This window comes from Gastrolobium bilobum, unplaced genomic scaffold, assembly GCF_033153095.1.
Source record: "Gastrolobium bilobum isolate Gb01-03AN ecotype WA unplaced genomic scaffold, APGP_CSIRO_Gbil_v1 utg1885, whole genome shotgun sequence".
Lineage (NCBI taxonomy): Eukaryota > Viridiplantae > Streptophyta > Magnoliopsida > Fabales > Fabaceae > Gastrolobium > Gastrolobium bilobum.
In genome coordinates, this window is record NW_026899589.1 from 593,595 (window position 1) to 613,681 (window position 20,087).

At 34.7% G+C, this 20,087-nt stretch overlaps 1 protein-coding gene across 1 annotated transcript; it reads left to right on the plus strand.

The window, feature by feature from the left end:
• The first annotated feature begins 7,960 nt into the window (after positions 1-7,960).
• Positions 7,961-8,875, plus strand: LOC133291737 (uncharacterized). Its single transcript, XM_061490046.1, has one exon. It carries the CDS (start codon positions 7,961-7,963, stop codon positions 8,873-8,875), a length of 915 nt encoding a protein of 304 aa, XP_061346030.1.
• The last annotated feature ends 11,212 nt before the right edge of the window (positions 8,876-20,087 follow it).

Consider the following 20,087-nt stretch of genomic DNA (forward strand, 5'->3'; position numbering starts at 1 on the left):
AGGAATTCACAGAGCTCATCTAAAGCGATATTAAGTGAAGATAAATTAAAAAACTATAAAAAATACTTTAAATTAAAAATTAAACCTAAACCTTCTGTTAGGTGAAGAGAGTTCTACAAGTTTAAACGACTTTGTAGCTTAAATGCATGTGCACAGTAAGTGAGTTAGTTAGATGATGTGGAAGAGGTTATCAAGGGTTGCTTGTATTCAGCATTAAGGTTGTGCATGGGTGGAGTGAGGTTTTTGTCCGACTCGACCCAATTTGATTTTTATAGGTCATGTATTTTGACCCAACCCGCTTTAATTTGATCCAAATCAGATCTGACTTGGATTGGATTTTGTTGAACTAGTTCATAACCAGTTTGGATCTGACCTGACTTGGTTTCTGAACTGGGTCAAATCTGACCTGACCCGTTTTTGACTTGGTTTTCTTACAAAATTTTGTCAAAATTTTTACGTTGCAAAAGACGAAAATTTCGTCACAAAATTATTTTTTCGTCGAAATTTTTACAAAACATAAATTTCTATTGAAATTTAGTTTCCGTCAACAGTTTTGACCAAAATAATTTCTTCCATCAAATGTTTTAAACGAAAAAAGAATTTTGTCAACAAATTTGACGAAATATTTTTCGTTCAAAATTTGTCGAAAAAAAAAACAGTTTTTTTGCACACCCTTATTCAGCATGTGGGTACGGGTAGCTAGGTGACTTGTGTTTAAGGCTGTTAGTGTAATTGTGGCTATGGTTGATGTATAAATAAGAGGCCTTGTACAAAAGAACATTTATTGAATAATATGCAGAAGTTTGTTTTCCATTTTCTCTGATTTCTTCTTCGTTAGGAACCCATCTCCTAACAGTGAAGAGAGTTTTACAAGGTTAAACGACTTTATATAACTCTCTTCACCTAACACCTTTCAGCATGATATTGCCAGCTTTGGGCAAATAGGAATTTAACCCAAGAACCTGAGTTATGTGAGAACAAGTGTTACTTCCAGCTCACTACCTCATGCTTATTTTTTGATATAATATGCATTTTTTTCCTCCTTGGATCATGAAACAAATATTTTAGAACCGAGTTTAATTAGAGAATTGAAATATAGAATGTAGTCCATAATTCAATCGGTTAAATTAGTAATGAAATTGAAGATGTCATAAGTTTATTGAAATATGCGTACAAGTTTAATTGTTTATCGGGTAAAATATGAATGTCAGGCTTTTTGACCCTTTTGCCCTTCATGAATTAAAAAATAATTATTTTGCCCTCCACCCAAAATATTCCACCAATCTGCCCCTGATTAATCGATTAAACCATGTGGCTTAATCAATTAAACAGTCAAAATACGTACAAAATGCATTTCCCGATATTTAATCGATTAAGCAACAGTGGCTTAATCGATTAAATAATGACAGAACCCCAATATTTATATGTCTCGGTCTCGTTTCACTTATATCCATTTTCACACCAAAATCTCTCTCGTTTCTCATATGTAATCTAACTCATCAAGAGGCTATTTCATCCCACAAACTCTAAAGTCTTAATCTTGTGAAAACATCGTCATTACACTTACATATTCCTTTTTTCTGGGTAAAATCTGAATCCAAACCCAAAAAATTCGAACCATAGTCCAATTTCGCGTGAAAGATTATCTCAAGTTCAAACACGTATGTTACAGTTATCTACTACGATGAGAGGAATTTCGAAGGTCCCACTAGTGTTCATTTTGAAGAAAAAATCAAAATGATGAAAATCAAACGAGGCACTATATACAACGAGCTCGTGGGGAGAATTTAGCAAAAATTGGGGCTCCAAGGCAGCCAATGCATTCATCGGATGATAGGCAGGGTAGAGACTACAATTGGTAAGGATGCTATATGCTATATACCAATGTCGTAGATGCAATTGCTGACCGAAAATTTCAAAATTTTATTGAGATATATGTTGAAGTTGATTATGGCTAATCTTCATCTGCACCTATGCATACAAGAAGTCCATAATATTTTGGTCAAGAACACAGAGTTGTCGATTTATCTACTCCTGCACAAAGGTTAAGTCAGATAACATTGAAGGAGGAAATGGACAACGAGGGGTGTAAATGGGCTGGGCTGGGCTGGGCTTTGGCCATCCTGGCCCAAGCCTACGTCAAAAAAAATTCAGCCTATCTGGCCTACTGGCCTATTAAAGGCTTTATTTGTAGGCCAAGCCCGGCCCATTTTCAAAAATAAGAAAGCCTGACATGGCCTACAGGCCTTGTAGGCCTCCCACTATATATACTAAGCAAAAAATAATAATTGTATAGAGCAAAGAAAGTTCCATTCATGCATGCACTAGTACTTCTCATAAGAAAAAAATGACAAACAAGAAAGAGTCAACATAATACCTCAGCTCTAGAATGTATATCATAGAGGAATAGAGTCAAAGAAATGGGAAAAATAAAAAAAATACAATTAGTGGATGCTGAAACAAAGTCTACAAGAGAATGTCATTCATCTAAAAATCTTTAAACCACCATCAAGACAAGGGAAAGAAGAGCATTATTGAAAGATCTTCATCAGTAACATCATAATCCAGCAAGGTACCCATTGCTCCATGGTATTAAGCTGCAACAACATATAAAATTTGGAGACATTAGACAAGTTTTCCTTTCGTAAAATAAAATAGCACAAAAAGTAAGAGATATTGGTATTTGGTACTTTGTGTCCTTGTCACATAAAATAAATATTATTTTATTATTTTATTTTAATAAATTAAATAGGCCAGCCTACAAGGCCGTAGGCCGGGCTTGACAAAATTGGCCTATGGCCTATTTATTAAAAAAGCCTTTTTATAAGCCTAAGCCTACTCTACTTTTCTGAAAGGCTGGGCCTAGGCTGGGCTTAATGTAGGCTGGGCCGTAGGCTGGGCTGGGCCAGCCTGGCCCATTTACACCCCTAACGATGAGGAGGGAGAACCTCAGAATGTTATTCCACTAGGTGATACCTCAGATACTGATGTGGAGGGTGATTTTGACGCTGACACGAACTCAGTAAACTTGAGTTTCCCGGCTATGCCACCACTTCATGTTGACCCCGTTAGCAGTGGTAAGTTAGTATAACGCCCGGCAACTTGCAAGGATTAACGACTGTCCCCACACACTAACACGAGACTTTTCAGCGTGCTTTGTCCTCACTCGCACACTTCCCGGGAAAACTTCCCAGGAGGTCACCCATCCCAGAATTGCCCCAAGTCAAGCACGCTTAACTATGGAGTTCTTCTGTTCTGGGCTACCGAAAAGTAGATGCATCTTGTTAGTATAGGTAGTACCAATTAATTCTTATAAGTCATTCCCAACTATACCGTCCCATACCAGCACAGTCTCTGGAATCCCTCTCTTTCGGGTGTGGATTCGATTCATTCATGTACCCCCGTCCCTAGAAGCCTGCCAGGAGCCGCTCCTTGTCCATGCCCTTTCGCACCGGCGATCACTCCCCGCCCTCGTCAGCGCTCGGGATGTTACACATCTTGTAACGCCCGGCCGCTTCAAGAATCAACGACTATCCCCACATACTAACACGAGACTTTTCAGTGTGCCTTTTCCTCACTCGCACACTTCCCGGGAAAACTTCCCAGGAGGTCACCCATCCCAGAATTGCTCCAAGTCAAGCACGCTTAACTGTGGAGTTCTTCCGTTCCGGGCTACCGAAAAGAAGATGCATCTTGTTAGTATAGGTAGTACCAATTAATTCTTATAAGCTATCCCAAACTGTGCAGCCTTATACCTGCACAGCCTTTGGAATCCCTCTCTTTCGGGTGTCGATTCGATTCATTCATGCATGTAACCCCCCGCTGGAAGCCTGTCAGGAGCCGCTCCTTGTCCGTGCCTCTTTGCACCGGCGATCACTCCCCGCCCTCGTCAGCGCTCGGGATGTTACATGCCCACCAGCTTCCGCATGGTTCGTCCTCGAACCACACCGTACTAGATGAGAGGCCCTGCTCTGATACCACTTGTAACGCCCGGCAACTTGCAAGGATTAACGACTGTCCCCACACACTAACACGAGACTTTTCAGCGCGCTTTGTCCTCACTCGCACACTTCCCGGGAAAACTTCCCAGGAGGTCACCCATCCCAGAATTGCCCCAAGTCAAGCACGCTTAACTATGGAGTTCTTCTGTTCTGGGCTACCGAAAAGTAGATGCATCTTGTTAGTATAGGTAGTACCAATTAATTCTTATAAGCCATTCTCAACTATATCGTCTCATACCAGCACAGTCTCTGGAATCCCTCTCTTTTGGGTGTGGATTCGATTCATTCATGTACCCCTCCTCCCTAGAAGCCTGCCAGGAGCCGCTCCTTGTCCATGCCCTTTCGCACCGGCGATCACTCCCCGCCCTCGTCAGCGCCCGGGATGTTACAGTTAGTAAATTTAAATTTTTATGTAACATTTCATATTTATGTTGTTATTGTTTATGACAAAAATATAATGATTTAGTTGTAGGGCCTGTGATTGAGTTATTTTGGAATGAAAGTCAGCATTATTCTTTCATTAATTGGGCGCACCCTGATGACGAGATGTACATGTTATATGGTGACAATGACTTGCATGGTGGTTGGTAATTAGCGGATCCATTATATGTGTATCAGGAGTTTCATTCAAAACCTGAAATGCAATATGCTGTGAAGTTACATTGTATGAAGGCTCATCACACAATCGTAGTTGCAAAATGCGATGAACATGGATTTGTGATGAAGTGTCAAAATCACAAAGACGGTTGTCCCTGGTATATGGGGGCAATCATGCCGAAGAATGAAAATACGTGGGTGGTCAGTAAATGGAGTAAAGATCACACCTGCCTGAACGAAGGTCTTTCCCGGAATCATAGACAACTGAATTCAAATGGTATATGTGCAGCCATTATAAGTATGTTTTGTATGACATGCAATTTTCATGTGACATATAGGCAAAGTATTAGTCTAATATCCGATCTTCACCCCAACATCATAAGGGTGGTCAAGGAATATGCTAGTTGGTAGCCTCCATTTGGCTATCACATATTTTTCCTATGTCACATTGGAAGCAACTTTAATACAAAATTTAGGGGCGTGGAATTGAAGAAAACGTTGAAGAAACTAGGTATGATAAAAATTCATTGATGCCTACTTATTGTGGAATTTTATTATTTGTATTGTAAATATTCTAACATCACGAAAACAAACATAATAATAATAAAAAAACCTAAAATTCAGAAGAAAAAACCTATGAAACATAATCCCTAAATCATATACATTCATCAAAACCTAAACTAAACAACCATTAAAGCGAAGAATAAAAACAAAATTTCATCCCAATCGGTCTACACTTCATAAATCCAAAAAAGAACTAGAAAAAAATCATGCAAACCAAACCAAACATACCGTGCAAGATGAAGAAACGAGTAGGAGATGTTGTCTTGTGAATCCAAAACACGATTTGACAAAGATTTTGGGCAAAATCATGAATTGGGGTTTAAGGTTTTTGGGTTAATTGAGTAGGTTATCAAATATAACCCTCTTTGTCAAATGGGATTTTTTTAAAAACACATCTGTCATTATGTAATCAATTACATAACTGTTTCTTAATCGATTAAACCACGAGTCAACTGTCAACACATTTTTGACTGTGTAATCGATTAAGCCTCATGTTTTAATCAATTAAGGAGGTGTAGATTGGTGAAATATTTTATACGAGGGAAAAATAGTTATTTTTTAATTAATGAAAGATAAAAGGGTAAAAAAAAATTGCACTATAAATGTCATTCCAAAATAAAAAATAAAAAAATAAAAAATCAAATAAACAAATAAACAAGACATGAATGTACTTTACCACATATAATAGCTCACATTTTAGGATGGGGTATCAGAACGTGCTACAATAGATGGGTCGTGAATATGTTGCGTATGGTATCCGTAAAAAAGGAAAGCCCAAATTGGTGAAATATTTTATATGAGGGAAAAATAGTTATTTTTTAATTAATGAAAGATAAAAGGATAAAAAAAAAACTGCACTATAAATGTCATTCCAAAATAAAAAATAAAAAAATAAAATAAACTAATAAACAAGACATGAATGTACTTTACCACGTATAATAGCTCACATTTTAGGATGGGGTATCAGAATGTGCTACAATAGATGGGTCGTGAATATGTTGCGTATGGTATCCGTAAAAAAGGAAAGCCCAAATTGTATCAAGCTCGACCCAACCATCCTGTCAGCATTAAAGTTTAAAAAATAAAGTTAAAAACTATTTGATAATGAGGTATGTTATACTTACAATTTTTTTTTACAATCTCTTACAATTATATCTCAACACTGTTGATTTCCGCCAATCAACGGTTATGATTTTCGCAAATTAAATTCATTAATTAATTATTAATTCACAATAAATGATAACCGTTGATTGGCGAAAATTAACGGTGTTAAGATATGGTTGTAAAAAAAAAGGTTGTAAGTATAACCTTTCTCTTTGATAATTATATAAAATTATTCTTAGGATTTTGAGGAGATTGAGGTAAAATGATTTGATATTAGAATAAATTATATGGGTAAATGATACAATTTATAATTAAAAGTTTAAAATAAGAATATAACTACAAAATAAATATGAAAATTTTAAAAAGCTGACATACATCTTTAAAAAAAAAAAAGATTTTTTAGCTTTTAATTTTTCTTCTTCGTGTTAAATTATTTTTTTTATAATAAGATTTTTTTCCAAAATTATGTTTGGCTATGCTTGAGAGTACAAATTAAAAATAAAAACTAGCAAACATGTACTAAATCAGCTTTCAAAGGCTTTTTATTTTATTTTATTTATAAATTTCATTTTAAATGAACCCAATTCCCACTATTTCAAATTCCAATTGTTATTTACCGAAAAAAAAAATCCAGTTGTTAATTGGTCGTTTTCGGTGACGTAAAATGGGGACAGTCCACTAAAAAAGTGTAGTTGTGTTCGTAGTCTTACCTTAAATAAAAGAACAGTAATAATCCCAGTCAGATTTACAGGAGAGAATGCTAATGTATAATTCCAGCAAAAAACAGCCAAAGAAGCAATCTCATTTTGATTTTCTTCCCTCATTTTTTTTAAGAGGGTTGAATTAATAGGAGAGACTTATCTAAAAGATAGCTATCAAGGTAATTTATCTATGAGATTCTTTTTCTGAAATTTTCAAATTAATCATTAAAGACAATAAAATTCCCGCTACGCTTAGTGTGATGGGTATGGCGCATGGTAACATAATAATTTTGCTGTACTGTACCTTGTTTACGGAAACAAACAAAATTCCCCTCTAGTCATCTAGCACATGGGATACAACAATTTTATAATTAAATACCAAAAACATGTAAATGTATTTGCATTATTGAGGTTTGACGGAATAACTGTATACCTTCTCACACCAAAACCTATATTCTGAGTCTATATTTCATGCTAGATCCTGCCTTATTTGTCCTTTTCGTTTTACTATTTCTAATTCACCTTCATGTACACTGTTATATTCTATTGCAATTAAAAACTAGACAATCATGCATTGACAGCTTGTGCATTTCATGAACAAACGCCACTGGTTTGATTAAATCTTTTTGAGGAGATCCTACTACTAATTATTGGGGAGACAAAGAAGGAATGCTGCTTTTCCAATTAGTGCATGTTTGCACTTATAGGCGCCTACACAAATTTATTATGCACCATATGTTGCTAGGGGAATGACCAAGAGACTAAAGAAAGCATTTGGTAGTGAAAATTGTTGGCCAAAAATAATGATAAGATCTATAATATTGTTATGGGGAATACTTTCTTGTACTACATTAATACAACATAATTGCTTGGCATGGAGGACCCATATGGTGTCTCATCCTAGGTTTATATATACACATGAATATCATTCTTCATTAATTCAAGCCTAAGTAGCTCATTTCGGTATTCAGAATAATCAACAACATAGAAAAAATGTTTAGCTCATACTCAGCCACAGAAGTTCATTACCATGTTAGATCCATTAGCTTGCCTTCTAGGCTACATCCTTCATTACATAAGATTGAAAAAGAGCTCAAGAGGCTGAAAACATGGGATGCCTCACAAGTTTCAACAAACTCACTACAAAGTGAGTCAATCAAAACAGGTTTAACAGGGCTTGCAGAGTTGTATAATTGTGTACAAGAACTCATTGGTTGCCCCATCACTCAGCAAGCTCTATTACGCCAACATCATCAACAAGAAAAGCATATAGAGAAGCCACTTGACATGTCAATTGGTTTGCTTGATGTTTGTGGATCAGCAAGAGAATTATTGTTATTGATGAAGGAACATGTTCTAGACCTTCAATCAGCTTTGCGCAGAAAGGGTGTGGATTCAAGTATCAATAGTCACATTTGTGCTTACATTTGTTTTAGGAAGAAGGCAAGGAAAGACATCTCAACAAGCCTTAAAACATTGAAGAAAATGGAAGGTACCTTTAAATCATACCCTTTCTTAGATGTAGACCACCATCATCTATTAACGGTGATCAAGGTGCTAAGAGAATTAAGTTCCATCACCATTTCATTATTCAAAAAACTCCTACTTTTTATGTATGCGCCAGAATTGAAGAAAAACACTCGTGGGTGGTCATTGTTCTCTAGAATGGTGTCCACTGAATCTGATAGAGAAAAGAGGTTCATCAATGAGATGGGGGATATTGATGTTGCTCTCTGCACCTTCCTGAAACGTAATGGGAAAAGTGATGCTAAAGATGATGTACAAATAATGAAGATGAGATTAGGGGAACTAGATGGGAGCATCAGAGACTTGGAGGCACGATTAGAGTGCCTCTTTAGGTGCTTACTACAACAAAGAGTGTCACTGCTTAATCTTCTCACACACTGAAGATTTTTTGTACATTTGTAATGTAATGTACCTTTTGAAACATTGACAGATTTTATTTTCTAATTTTTGTAGAAAATATCTTGTCACTGTTTGAAATGATAATGCAATCGATTAATTTTGATGATGCACCAAATGAACAAAATTGGAAAAATAAAGAAAATAAAATCTATGAATTTTGGTTTCTTTATCTTCCTTTTATAACAAGATGGATTTGATTTGGCTTTTTTTTTTTCATGTATAAAACTAAATCAAATCAAATTAAATAAGAGAAAAATATGTATCATTTTAAAAGATGTAAAATTGTGTCATTTTAAGTGAGAGAAATAGATAGATTGCGAGAAAGAATGGACAAAAAAAAAATATGGGTCTCACTTCTTTGTTATAGTGAAATAACATAAATTGTGTCATTTAAAATAACAAACACTTTTTCCATTAAATAAACCGAATTCTTAAGAGTTACCCATTTTGGCTCAAATTAGAATAAAATACAAACGGTTTAAGTAATATAAATTAAAACTTTATTGAAATTAGGGTTCTCTAATTTTCTATTAAAACATGTTTAGTATAACATATTACTTCTCACACATGATTTTTCAACGCACACGATGTTTTGCTGTCGCACCTACAAAGGTTTTGTATTATTTTGAATCTAAACATGAGGTGAACCAAAATAAATTTGTGTCTCATTTTTTTTTTTTCCTTTTTTTTTCTTGTGTATGATTGTTGGGGAAAAGCATAATCCTAAGGTTTTTGGGTAAAATAATTGTCTAGTTAAAGCTGATTGAATAAGTTTTTTCAAACTAACATAGTCTCGTTACCGTAAAATTTTGAAAGACCATAACTTTTGATTCGAGTATTCAAATTAGATGATTTTTTTTTATTTCACGTAACATTTTGAGATCTACGCAATAATACCTCATTTGCGATATTTTATCTCCCACAAGCATAGTTTGAATTTGTAACAATGATACCACAATCACAAGAGCTTTAAATCCAGAAGATGGCACGTGCGACAGCTCATTGTATTGGTTCGGAAAGAACTCATGATCTTCTGGATTTAAATGATCTTGTAATTGTGGAATTATTGTTATAAATTCAAACTATGTTTGTGAAAAATAAAATGTGTCATTGCATAGATCTTGAAAAGTTATGTGAGATCATAAAAAAATATTTGATTTAGATACCTGAGTCAAAAATTATAGCCTTTCGAAGTTTTACAGTAACGGAATTGCCTACGTGATATTGATATGACATAAGTCCCGTCGATACCAATGATATACTTGACTGTATTAATTTAAAAAAACTTATTCAATTAACTTTAATTAGACAATTCCTTTGCTCAAAAATCCTAAAATGGTGCTTTAGCCATGATTGTTGTCATATTCCCAAAAAAACACGTACTCTTTCCTAGTCAAGGACAAAAGGAAATATACACCTTCCACCACTTAAATATTTGCACATCCTAGAAGTATATATGTTATATAAGTAGGATTATATTGACAAATTTTTTTGTACAAACTTATAAATTACACTATATCTGACCGATAATACTCTACTGAAAAGTGTATTACTGGTCAGACATAATGTAATTTGTAAACAAATTTTTTGTAAATATAACTTTTTCTATGTTATATATATGTCTTATATAAGAAAGTAGGGTGTCAATATAGGTTATGACACGCGGGTCGACCCGTGACACGACACGAAAATTCGTGTTCAGGTTGACCTGCCAAAAAAATCGCGACGTGTTCATGTTGGAAAAAATGACACGTAAAAAATTTGTGTCGGGTTCGTGTTGATGTATTTGTATTCGTGTTCGTGTTGACCCATATATTTTTAATTATTTTATTATTATTTTTTTAAATTTTTTAATTTCGACCTTTTTTTAATTTTTTTTGTCAATTACCGTTTTGACCCCTATTTTGCGTGTTATTCGTGTCGTGTCGTGTCAATCCGCAAAAAAAATCGTATCGTGTTAGGGTTGAAAATTTTGACACGAATAAAAATCCATGTCATGTTCGTGTTGATGTATTCGTGCCGTGTCAACCCGATTTGACACCCCTATATGCAATGATGATTTAATAGCATATTAATTTAGTGTAGTGATTTTTTTTTTATACATATGTAGTGATTTTCTTAAGTATGAAAAGAAATGTCTCTTCCAAATGCCTCAACGATAAAATGCAAATCTAAAACAAACACATTTTTTCTAACATGTTAATATATGATTGAAGAACATTTGTATTATTAATTGTAAATTGGCGTGGTTAAAATAATTTAGACAGAATTTCCTAGATCATGCACTAATCATTGAAGTAAGAGCATGCAACAATATTTTCAAGGCAACGTCAAACATATCTTTTTCCTCTTTGTTTACATGCGAATAAAAGAAAATGAGAGAATATATAAAATTCAAAAAAATTAAATGAAGAAAAAAAATCGAAGATTAATTTCTATTTTTTCCTAGTCTTTTTATTTATTTATCTCTATAAACAAGCATTGAAATGTTTAAAATTTCAAAAAAATTCGCATACCTTAATGTTGATATACAAATAAAAAATAAAAACATTCTTTGATACAACAATAGTTAATACTCCATTTTACAATGTGTTTTTAAATTCTGTTTTATTTTAAATTTTTTGTAATTTTGAATCATTACTAAAGTTTGATGATTATTACTTTTCAGTCTTATCCTTACTTGTTCTTATTTTAATGTATTGATTTATTTCCTTTTTATAATTTTTTAATTAATTTAATTACTTCGTTATTTATAATTATTATATTTCTTCTCCCATCTTATTTCCTGATCACTCGTTAGATTTCTTCAATACTTTTTTGGTCAATCTTAATTGCACAATCTTTCAATTTCTCCTTGCATGCTTTAAGCCTGAATGAAAATACTGTTCACAGCACAAAATAAAAAAGACCAGTAACCCCTCTTATTAATTTTTTTTTAGACCCCCCAAAAAGTCCTCTGCTCTATTCACAAATGTAATTTTTTTTTATCCCTCACATTGCTCATTAATGACTAGCAACATACAAATTTATCCCATGACACTAGAAGTTGTGTTGTAAATTGTAATATTTTATGGGGATTGTTTTTCTTATGTTACATCAGATAAAATAATATTCCACACACACAAATTTTATGTGGGACCCATTTTAAAAATTTTCTCCTTTTTGTATTTTCTCTCCTCTCTCTTCCTTTTGTGAGTGTATAAAAATTATTTTTATCTCATGCAACATAAAAAAAAACAATTCCCATGTTTTATTTCTCTTGTCCCTAAATATGTGTTAATCAAGTGCAGCCTAAGTGACTGATAGTAGGGGTGTTCATCAACCGATCCAAACCGATTCAAACCGCAAAAAACGAACCGAAAAACCGATAACTGAAAACCGAAAAATCGGAAACCGAAAGAAAACCGCAAATTTTAATTGGATTGGATCGGTTTTCGGATGGGTTGATGAAAACCAATCCAATCCAAACCGATCCAATATATTAATTATTCTCTACCTACTTGTCCTTTCTCCAATCATAGCCCAAAAATTTCTAAACTCAAGACCCATTAACTCATCAACTAAACACAAAAAAAAACTTAGTCACGTCTCATCAACTATAGTATTGTTTACTGATATTTTTGTATTTCAATTTTTTTTTTACAAAGCCAATATATACAAAAGATGTTATTTGCACAAGAATCATGAAACTAATTTTAGGATATTCAAAAAACCGAAAACCGATCCAATCCAAACCGAAAAAAATTGGATTGGATCGGATCGGATTTGAAAAAAAGTCTAAACCGAATGGATGATTACATGATCAAACCGAAGTGATTGGATCGGATGAGTTTTGCTTCCAAAACCGATCCAATCCAGACCGCGAACACCCCTAACTGATAGGCAACATTTTGGACCTTTTGGCGTAGGAATTGATGTGCTGAATGTGTGTTTTATTTTATTTGTTTTTGGATTAATTTTTTTTTTTTGGGTATAACCTGAAGGTATCCTTATTCAACCTCCTCTGGTTATCTTGCCTTCAGGATACGACCTTGTAGGCTAGCCCCTCATTGGAACAACGGGTTCATTGAGCTTCGCTACCGGAGGAAAGATGAGACTGATCCCCCCATTCGAGGAGGGAGACACATCCTCTGTCCCTCAAAGATTTTTCAAGAATTTGCTTGAGGAAGGGTTTGAATCCCTGACTCAAGCAAACCCTTGGGAGCTCAATTGCCAACTGAGCTACCCTTGGGGGTTTGTTTTCAGATTTAGGGGATATATTGAATTAGAATTTAAAAGATTTTTTGAGATAAAAAATCTCATAGATTTTAAAAGACTATTCAGAATTGGGGAGACTTTAAAGAATTTTTTAAAAGACTTTTTTTACAATCAAGATTTCGTAAGATTGAATTTTAAAGGATTTTAACAGAATTTATAATATTTGAAAGGACAATATAGATTTTTAAGATTTTAAAAAACGATATGAATTTTTAACAAACATTCAAAATTACAAAAGTCAATTAAAAAAGTTAACAAATAAATGCAGTGATATTAATAAAAAAAGTGTTAAATAACGAGAGAAAAGAGAGGAACATTTGAAATATTTCTGTATATTAACGAATGAGAGAGATGTACAATATATAAACAAACTAATGGGCTAAGCCCAAACCTAATGTAATCTGACCTAATACAAAATAAGGAAACCCTAATTACAATATATTTCTAACACTCCCCCTCAAGCTGGAGCGTATAGGTCATATGCACTAAGCTTGTTACATATAAACTCTATTCGGGGGCCTCTCAAACATTTTGTAAACACATCTGCTAATTGCTCATTAGAGGGTACAAAGCTAGTTTTGATTTCACCAGCAAGAACCTTTTCTCGAACAAAATAACAATCTATTTCTATATGTTTGGTTCTTTCATGAAACATTGGATTTGATGAAATGTGTAGAGCTGCTTGATTATCACAAATAAGAGTTGCCTGTCCAGTGTCTCCAAACTTAAGCTCTTTGAGAAGCTGTTTAAGCCAGATGAGCTCGCAAGTAGTAGTCGCCATGGAGCGGTATTCTGCTTCAGCACTTGACCTGACAACTACGCTTTGTTTCTTACTTTTCCAGGAAATCAAGTTGCCTCCAACAAAGACATAGTACCCAGAAGTAGATCTCCTATCAGGTGGATAACCAGCCCAATCAGCATCACAGTACCCAACCACTTTATCATGACCTTTATCTTCATATTCAAGGCTTTTCCATGGAGATGCCTTGATATACTTAAGAATACGAATGACTGCATTCCAATGTTCTTAACATGGAGAATTGAGAAATTGACTGACCACACTAACTGCAAAGGAAATATCAGGCCGAGTGACTGTGAGGTAGTTCAATTTTCCAACCAATCTTCTATATTGCTCAGGATCTGAAAAGGGCTCCCCCAGATTTGGAAGAAGCTTGATACTTGGATCCATAGGAGTATCAACAGACTTTGAATTTAACAGAGCAGTTTCTTCAAGAATATCCAGAGCATATTTCCTCTTATATATCACAACACCAGTTTTAGATTGGGCCACCTCGATTCCTAAGAAGTATCGAAGTTTCTCAAGATCCTTAATCTGAAAGTGATGACATAAGTGTTGTTTCAATCGAGTGATCTCATGCCGATCACTGCCTGTGATGATAATATCATCCACATATACCACCAGATAAATAGATCCAGAAGCAGAATGCCGATAAAAGAGAGAATGATCAGCTGCACTCTTAGTCATGCCAAATTGTTGAACAACACTGCTAAATTTTCCAAACCACGCTCTTGGAGATTGTTTGAGGCCATAGAGAGACTTACGAAGACGACAAACAAGACCTGACTCCCCCTGAGCAACAAATCCAGGAGGTTGCTCCATATAAATTTATTCCTCAAGATCACCATGAAGAAAAGCATTCTTGATATCCAGTTGGTAGAGAGGCCAATGGCGAATAACAACCATGGCAATAAAAAGGGGAACGATAGACATTTTCGCCACAGGATAAAAAGTATCAATAAAATCCAAGCCAAAGACCTGAATAAAACCCTTCGCCACCAAGCGAGCTTTAAGACGATCCACTTGACCATCAGGTCCAACCTTAACAGCATAAATCCATCTGCAACCAACCACAGATTTTCCAGAACGAAGAGGCACCAGATCCCATGTGCCATTATGATGAAGAGCACTCATTTCATCAATCATAGCTTGTCTCCATCCTGAATGTGAAAGTGCATCACCTGTAGTCGTAGGAACAGATACAGAGGACAAAGAGGAAAGGCAAGCAAAATATGATGGAGAAAGACGATGGTAACTAATATTGACTGTATACCTGGCCGGAGGGCGAGTATCACGAGTACCCTTACGAAGAGCAATGGGAAGGTCACTATCCGAAGGTGGGACCGAAGCCGTGGGAGGAGATGCAGTTGAATGTGAGTTCACAGATACATCTGACAACTATGCTCGATCTCATCAGCAGAGGAGGTGATAGAAGGAGAGTCAGAAACATGGACAGGTAAAGACGGAAGGTAAAGAAGGTCACCTAGGAAGGATGACTGTACAGAATCAATGTCCACAGGAGTAGTAGAAGTGTCCACAGGAGTAGTAGAGGATCCAAAAAGGGAACTGATTCAAAAAAGGAGACATCCGCCGAGATAAAGTATCGAAGTAAAGTGGGAGAGTAGCAACGGTAACCCTTTTGAGACCGAGGATAACCCAGAAAAACACATTTATGAGACTTGGGAGCTAATTTATCCAAACCTGGACCAAGATGATGAACAAAACACGTAGAACCAAACACATATGGAGTTAAAGGATATAAAGGGAATAAAATAGAGTGGGGTACCTTATGATTGAGAACATATGATGGCATGCGATTAATGAGATAGCATGCAGTAAGTATAACATCACCCCAGAATGTGTATGGAACATTACCATCAATTAACAAGGCACGAGTGGTTTCAACCAGATGGCGATTCTTGCGCTCGGCTACACCATTTTGTTGAGGTGTATGAGGGCAAGATGTTTGATGAAAAATGCCATGAGATGAAAAGAATTGTTGAAATTGATGAGATAAGTATTCACATGCATTATAACTACGAAAAGTACGAATAGGAATACCAAATTGAGTTTTTATTTCATTATAAAATAACTGAAAAATAGAAAACAACTCAGACCGCTTTTTCATCAAAAATAACCAAGTACATCTAGAATAATCATCAATAAAGGTAACAAAGTACTTAAAACCCAAAGTGGAAGAATGACGACTTGGTCCCAAAACATCAGAGTGGACCACAAAAAAAGGAGAAACAACTTGACGACTAAGACGACTCGGAAACGTACTACGAGTATGTTTCCTAAACTGACAAGACTCACAATTTAAAGTAAAAAGAGACGATAAATGGGGAACCATCTTCTGAAGCTTTGCAAGACTAGGATGGCCCAGACGAGCATGGATGGTAAGAGGAGAATCCACAGTGGAGCAGGCTGAGGAAGAGGGAACTAGTTGATAGAGGCCCTGAGACTCATATCCTTTGGTAATCTCCTTCCCCGAACTCCGATCCTGAAAGATGACAGAGGTTTTAGTAAAAGAAACAACACAATCAATGGATTTGGTCAAACGACTAACAAAAAGTAAGTTAAAAGGAGAATCGGGCACATATATAACATGATCCAGAGATAAATTGGGTAAAAGAAGAACTGTGTCAATCCCCCTTGATTGGACCAGAGACCTATTAGCCATAGTAATAGTGGGAAAAGAACCAGTAGTACAAAGGAAAGTAAATAAGGACTTATTACCATAAATGTGATCAGAAGCCCCAGAATCAAGAGTCCAAGGGCTTATAGAGTGCAACTGAGAGATGCCAGCAAAAGAATTACCAGCGGGAGCAATGGATGCAGTGGGACCTGATGTTTGCTTCTCAGACCACCAAGTCTCAAATTCATTCAGAAGAGTAGCTGGAGGTTGTGCACTGGAAGGTAACTCTGGAGCAGAGGTACTAGAGAAAGCCTAAGCAACATGAGCAGAGGTACTAGGTGGCCTGCCATAAAGCTTCCAACAACAGTCAATAGTATGATTGGTCTGATGACAATGAGTGCATAAGAGCTTTCCTTTAGAGAATCGATGTCCACGACCATACCTTTGAACAGCAAGAGCGGAAGAGTCAACAGAATCCGCTGGCGGTATATGCATCATAGGAGGTGCTGATGATGTAGAGGGCTTAGAGGGAATTCTAAGCAAGGTAGACATCACGGAATCCAGTGTAGAAACGGTAGAAGAGGGATCTGTGCATCAACGCAAAAAGAGGTTCAAACACCAAAACAAGACCAGATCCAGAACCTACGCAAGGAGACGAGAAAATCGCAACCAGCCACGTCCGGAGAGGAGCCTCCACGCGCCGCCAGAGTGAAGAGAGTGACCGAACTGTCACGCGCGCGTGAGGGCGCGTGTGACCTTGGAATCGAATGGGACCAGTGGCGTTGGAACCGCGCGACTGAGACGAGCACGGCGATATGTGGATCGCCGGAAAAGGTGACTGGACGGTGGTTCTGGACGAGACAGAAGTTGTATGCAAAGAGATAAGCGTCCAAAAACTTTCAAGGAGACAGCTCCGGAAAAAATTTAAACGACGATGAACAGTGGGTTCACCGGAAAAAAAAATTTCAAAGTTCCATAGGCTCTTGATACCATGTTAAATAACGAGAGAAAAGAGAGGAACATTTGAAATATTTCTGTATATTAACGAATGAGAGAGATGTACAATATATAAACAAACTAATGGGCTAAACCCAAACCTAATGTAATCTGACCTAATACAAAATAAGGAAACCCTAATTATAATATATTTCTAACAAAAAGTAAAATATAATATAATTTTCTCAATTAGTGAAATTCATGATAAATTTTCGTTTGAAATTTTTTGCATTTGATCTTGTAAACTTTGGAATTTTTGTTTTACGTGACAAGAGATGTCTAACCATATATCATATGCATATTTTCATTGAGTATTCCAAGAAAATTTTGAATTTCAATTTCTGGGTTTTATTACATGAAAGTTTAAAAAATTTCTCAAATTACTTTCAATCGATACATTGAAATCTTAAATTGCTTTGGGGATTTTGAAAAAAATAAATTTAGTTATCTATTGACACCAAAATTGTTTGAAATCGTTTTCTATATATCGAATGAATTTCGTTTATGAATGTATTATTATGAAATATAGGGTTCATATTATGAAAGTTTCAATCTTTCTTTAAATCCATCTTGTTTCGTTGATGTAAAATGAAAATTGGTTTGGGGAATTTCTGTTCCCTGGTTGTTTTTTCACTATTTTATGTTGTTTTTAATACAAAAATCACATATTTTCTTACCAAGAAAAATCATGACCGATAGCTTAAAAAATCATTTTTAAACTTTCAAAAATTCTCAAAAATTGCTTCAAAATCTGCTATTTTTGAGATGAAAATCTTGTTGGGTTGTTGTTTGTTGTTTCTGGGTTGTTTTATGATGAAAATCGTTCAAAAATCTGTTGTTTTTGAGCTTTGACGAAACTCTCATGGAAAAACTCAGTTTCGAGCGTGTCAATCCACCAAAGGAAGAAGAAGACACTGCAATAACGAAATATTAAAAAATCCCAGGGGTTAGGGTGAGATTGTGAGAGAGACATCCTATTTATATTTCTCACTAAAAAGTCTCACGAAATCCACACAAATAGAAAATCCATTAAAATCGTAATATTTTTGAATACCATAAGATTATTTTTCCTTTGTTTAAAATCCTGATTGAATACCATCGAATTTGAACGGACTCTAAAACAATATTCTAAAATCCTACTCGAATACCACATGACTTTTTTTTCGATCTTTTAAAATCTTAATCGAATACTAATGGATTTTTTTGCCCAAAATAATCCATTAAAATTCTTTGAAATCTCAATCCAATACACACCCTTAATATTTATCATGTTATAGATGATAAATTTTATCTCTTACACACATACAAATATGTGAAACCCATGGGCCATGAGGACTCATGTGAGTAGAAAAGAAAGAAAAAGAAAACATGAGTGTTACACACTTTTATGTGTGCATAAAAAATAAATTTATCTTTTGTAACATGAGAAAAAATAATTTTTTTAATAAAACCAAAATATATTACTTTTTAACCTCATACCATCTCGTGTTTTAATTTTAGAGCGCACCACACATAGAATAGAATGCACCCATATTAAATGTGCTGTATCTTCCTAATATATTACCGGATGCTACCTTAGTAAGTAATGGTTGCCGTGTATTAAAAAAAGAAGAAGTAATGGTTGCCAATATTTATTAATGAATCCTGCAAATATTTGTAAATTAAACTAGCACTTCACCCTTTTTTTATTATTAAGGCGCCCAATAATTAATTGCGTCCAGGTTGCCCATAATAATAGCTGAATGGTTTTAGTTTAAATAATATTTCATGTTCTCTAATGTATAAAGATTTATATATTTATGGTGCAGGAAGTTAAAAGTTTACATCAAATAAAACAAGTCAACAAAAACGTATTAGGCTTATTTATTACTCATGTGCATTGCACATATAATTAATATAGTTTAAACGAAATAACAAATGAAAATATTAAAAAATCACAATTTCAGCCAAAATGTATTATTATTAAATATTAATAAAGAATGAGTTTTTACAGCTTGAATTTATCAAGCAATTACTCTTAAATCTGAACAAATTCTGGTCGTTGATTCCCTAATTGTATGATATTTCTTTTGAATTGATTTACATATATGTAATTCTTAATATCTTTTATTTTAAAATTTAAATAATTTAATTATACATATATATTTTTTACAATTTTAAACATTTTCCATTATAATTTATATATTTTAAATGTGACAAATTAACTATTTACCATTTATAATTTATAATTTAAATTTCAAAATATTGTACAAGATACTTTCCAAGAATAAGATATTTTATTTTCCTACCATGAAAGAAAAGAAAACAAGATATATTATTACACTGTGCAATTGACAGAGTAGGGACCCAAAAAAAGGAAAAAACTCGTGAAACGTTGCGCTTATTCAGAATTCAAGTTCCCGCTTAGTGCGCACTTTAAAAACCTCATTTTTGTTTTCTCTTTCCCCCCAAACAAAAGTTTCAGTCTTTGAGTCTCTCTTGAGCTTCTTTCTTCTCTGCCAACA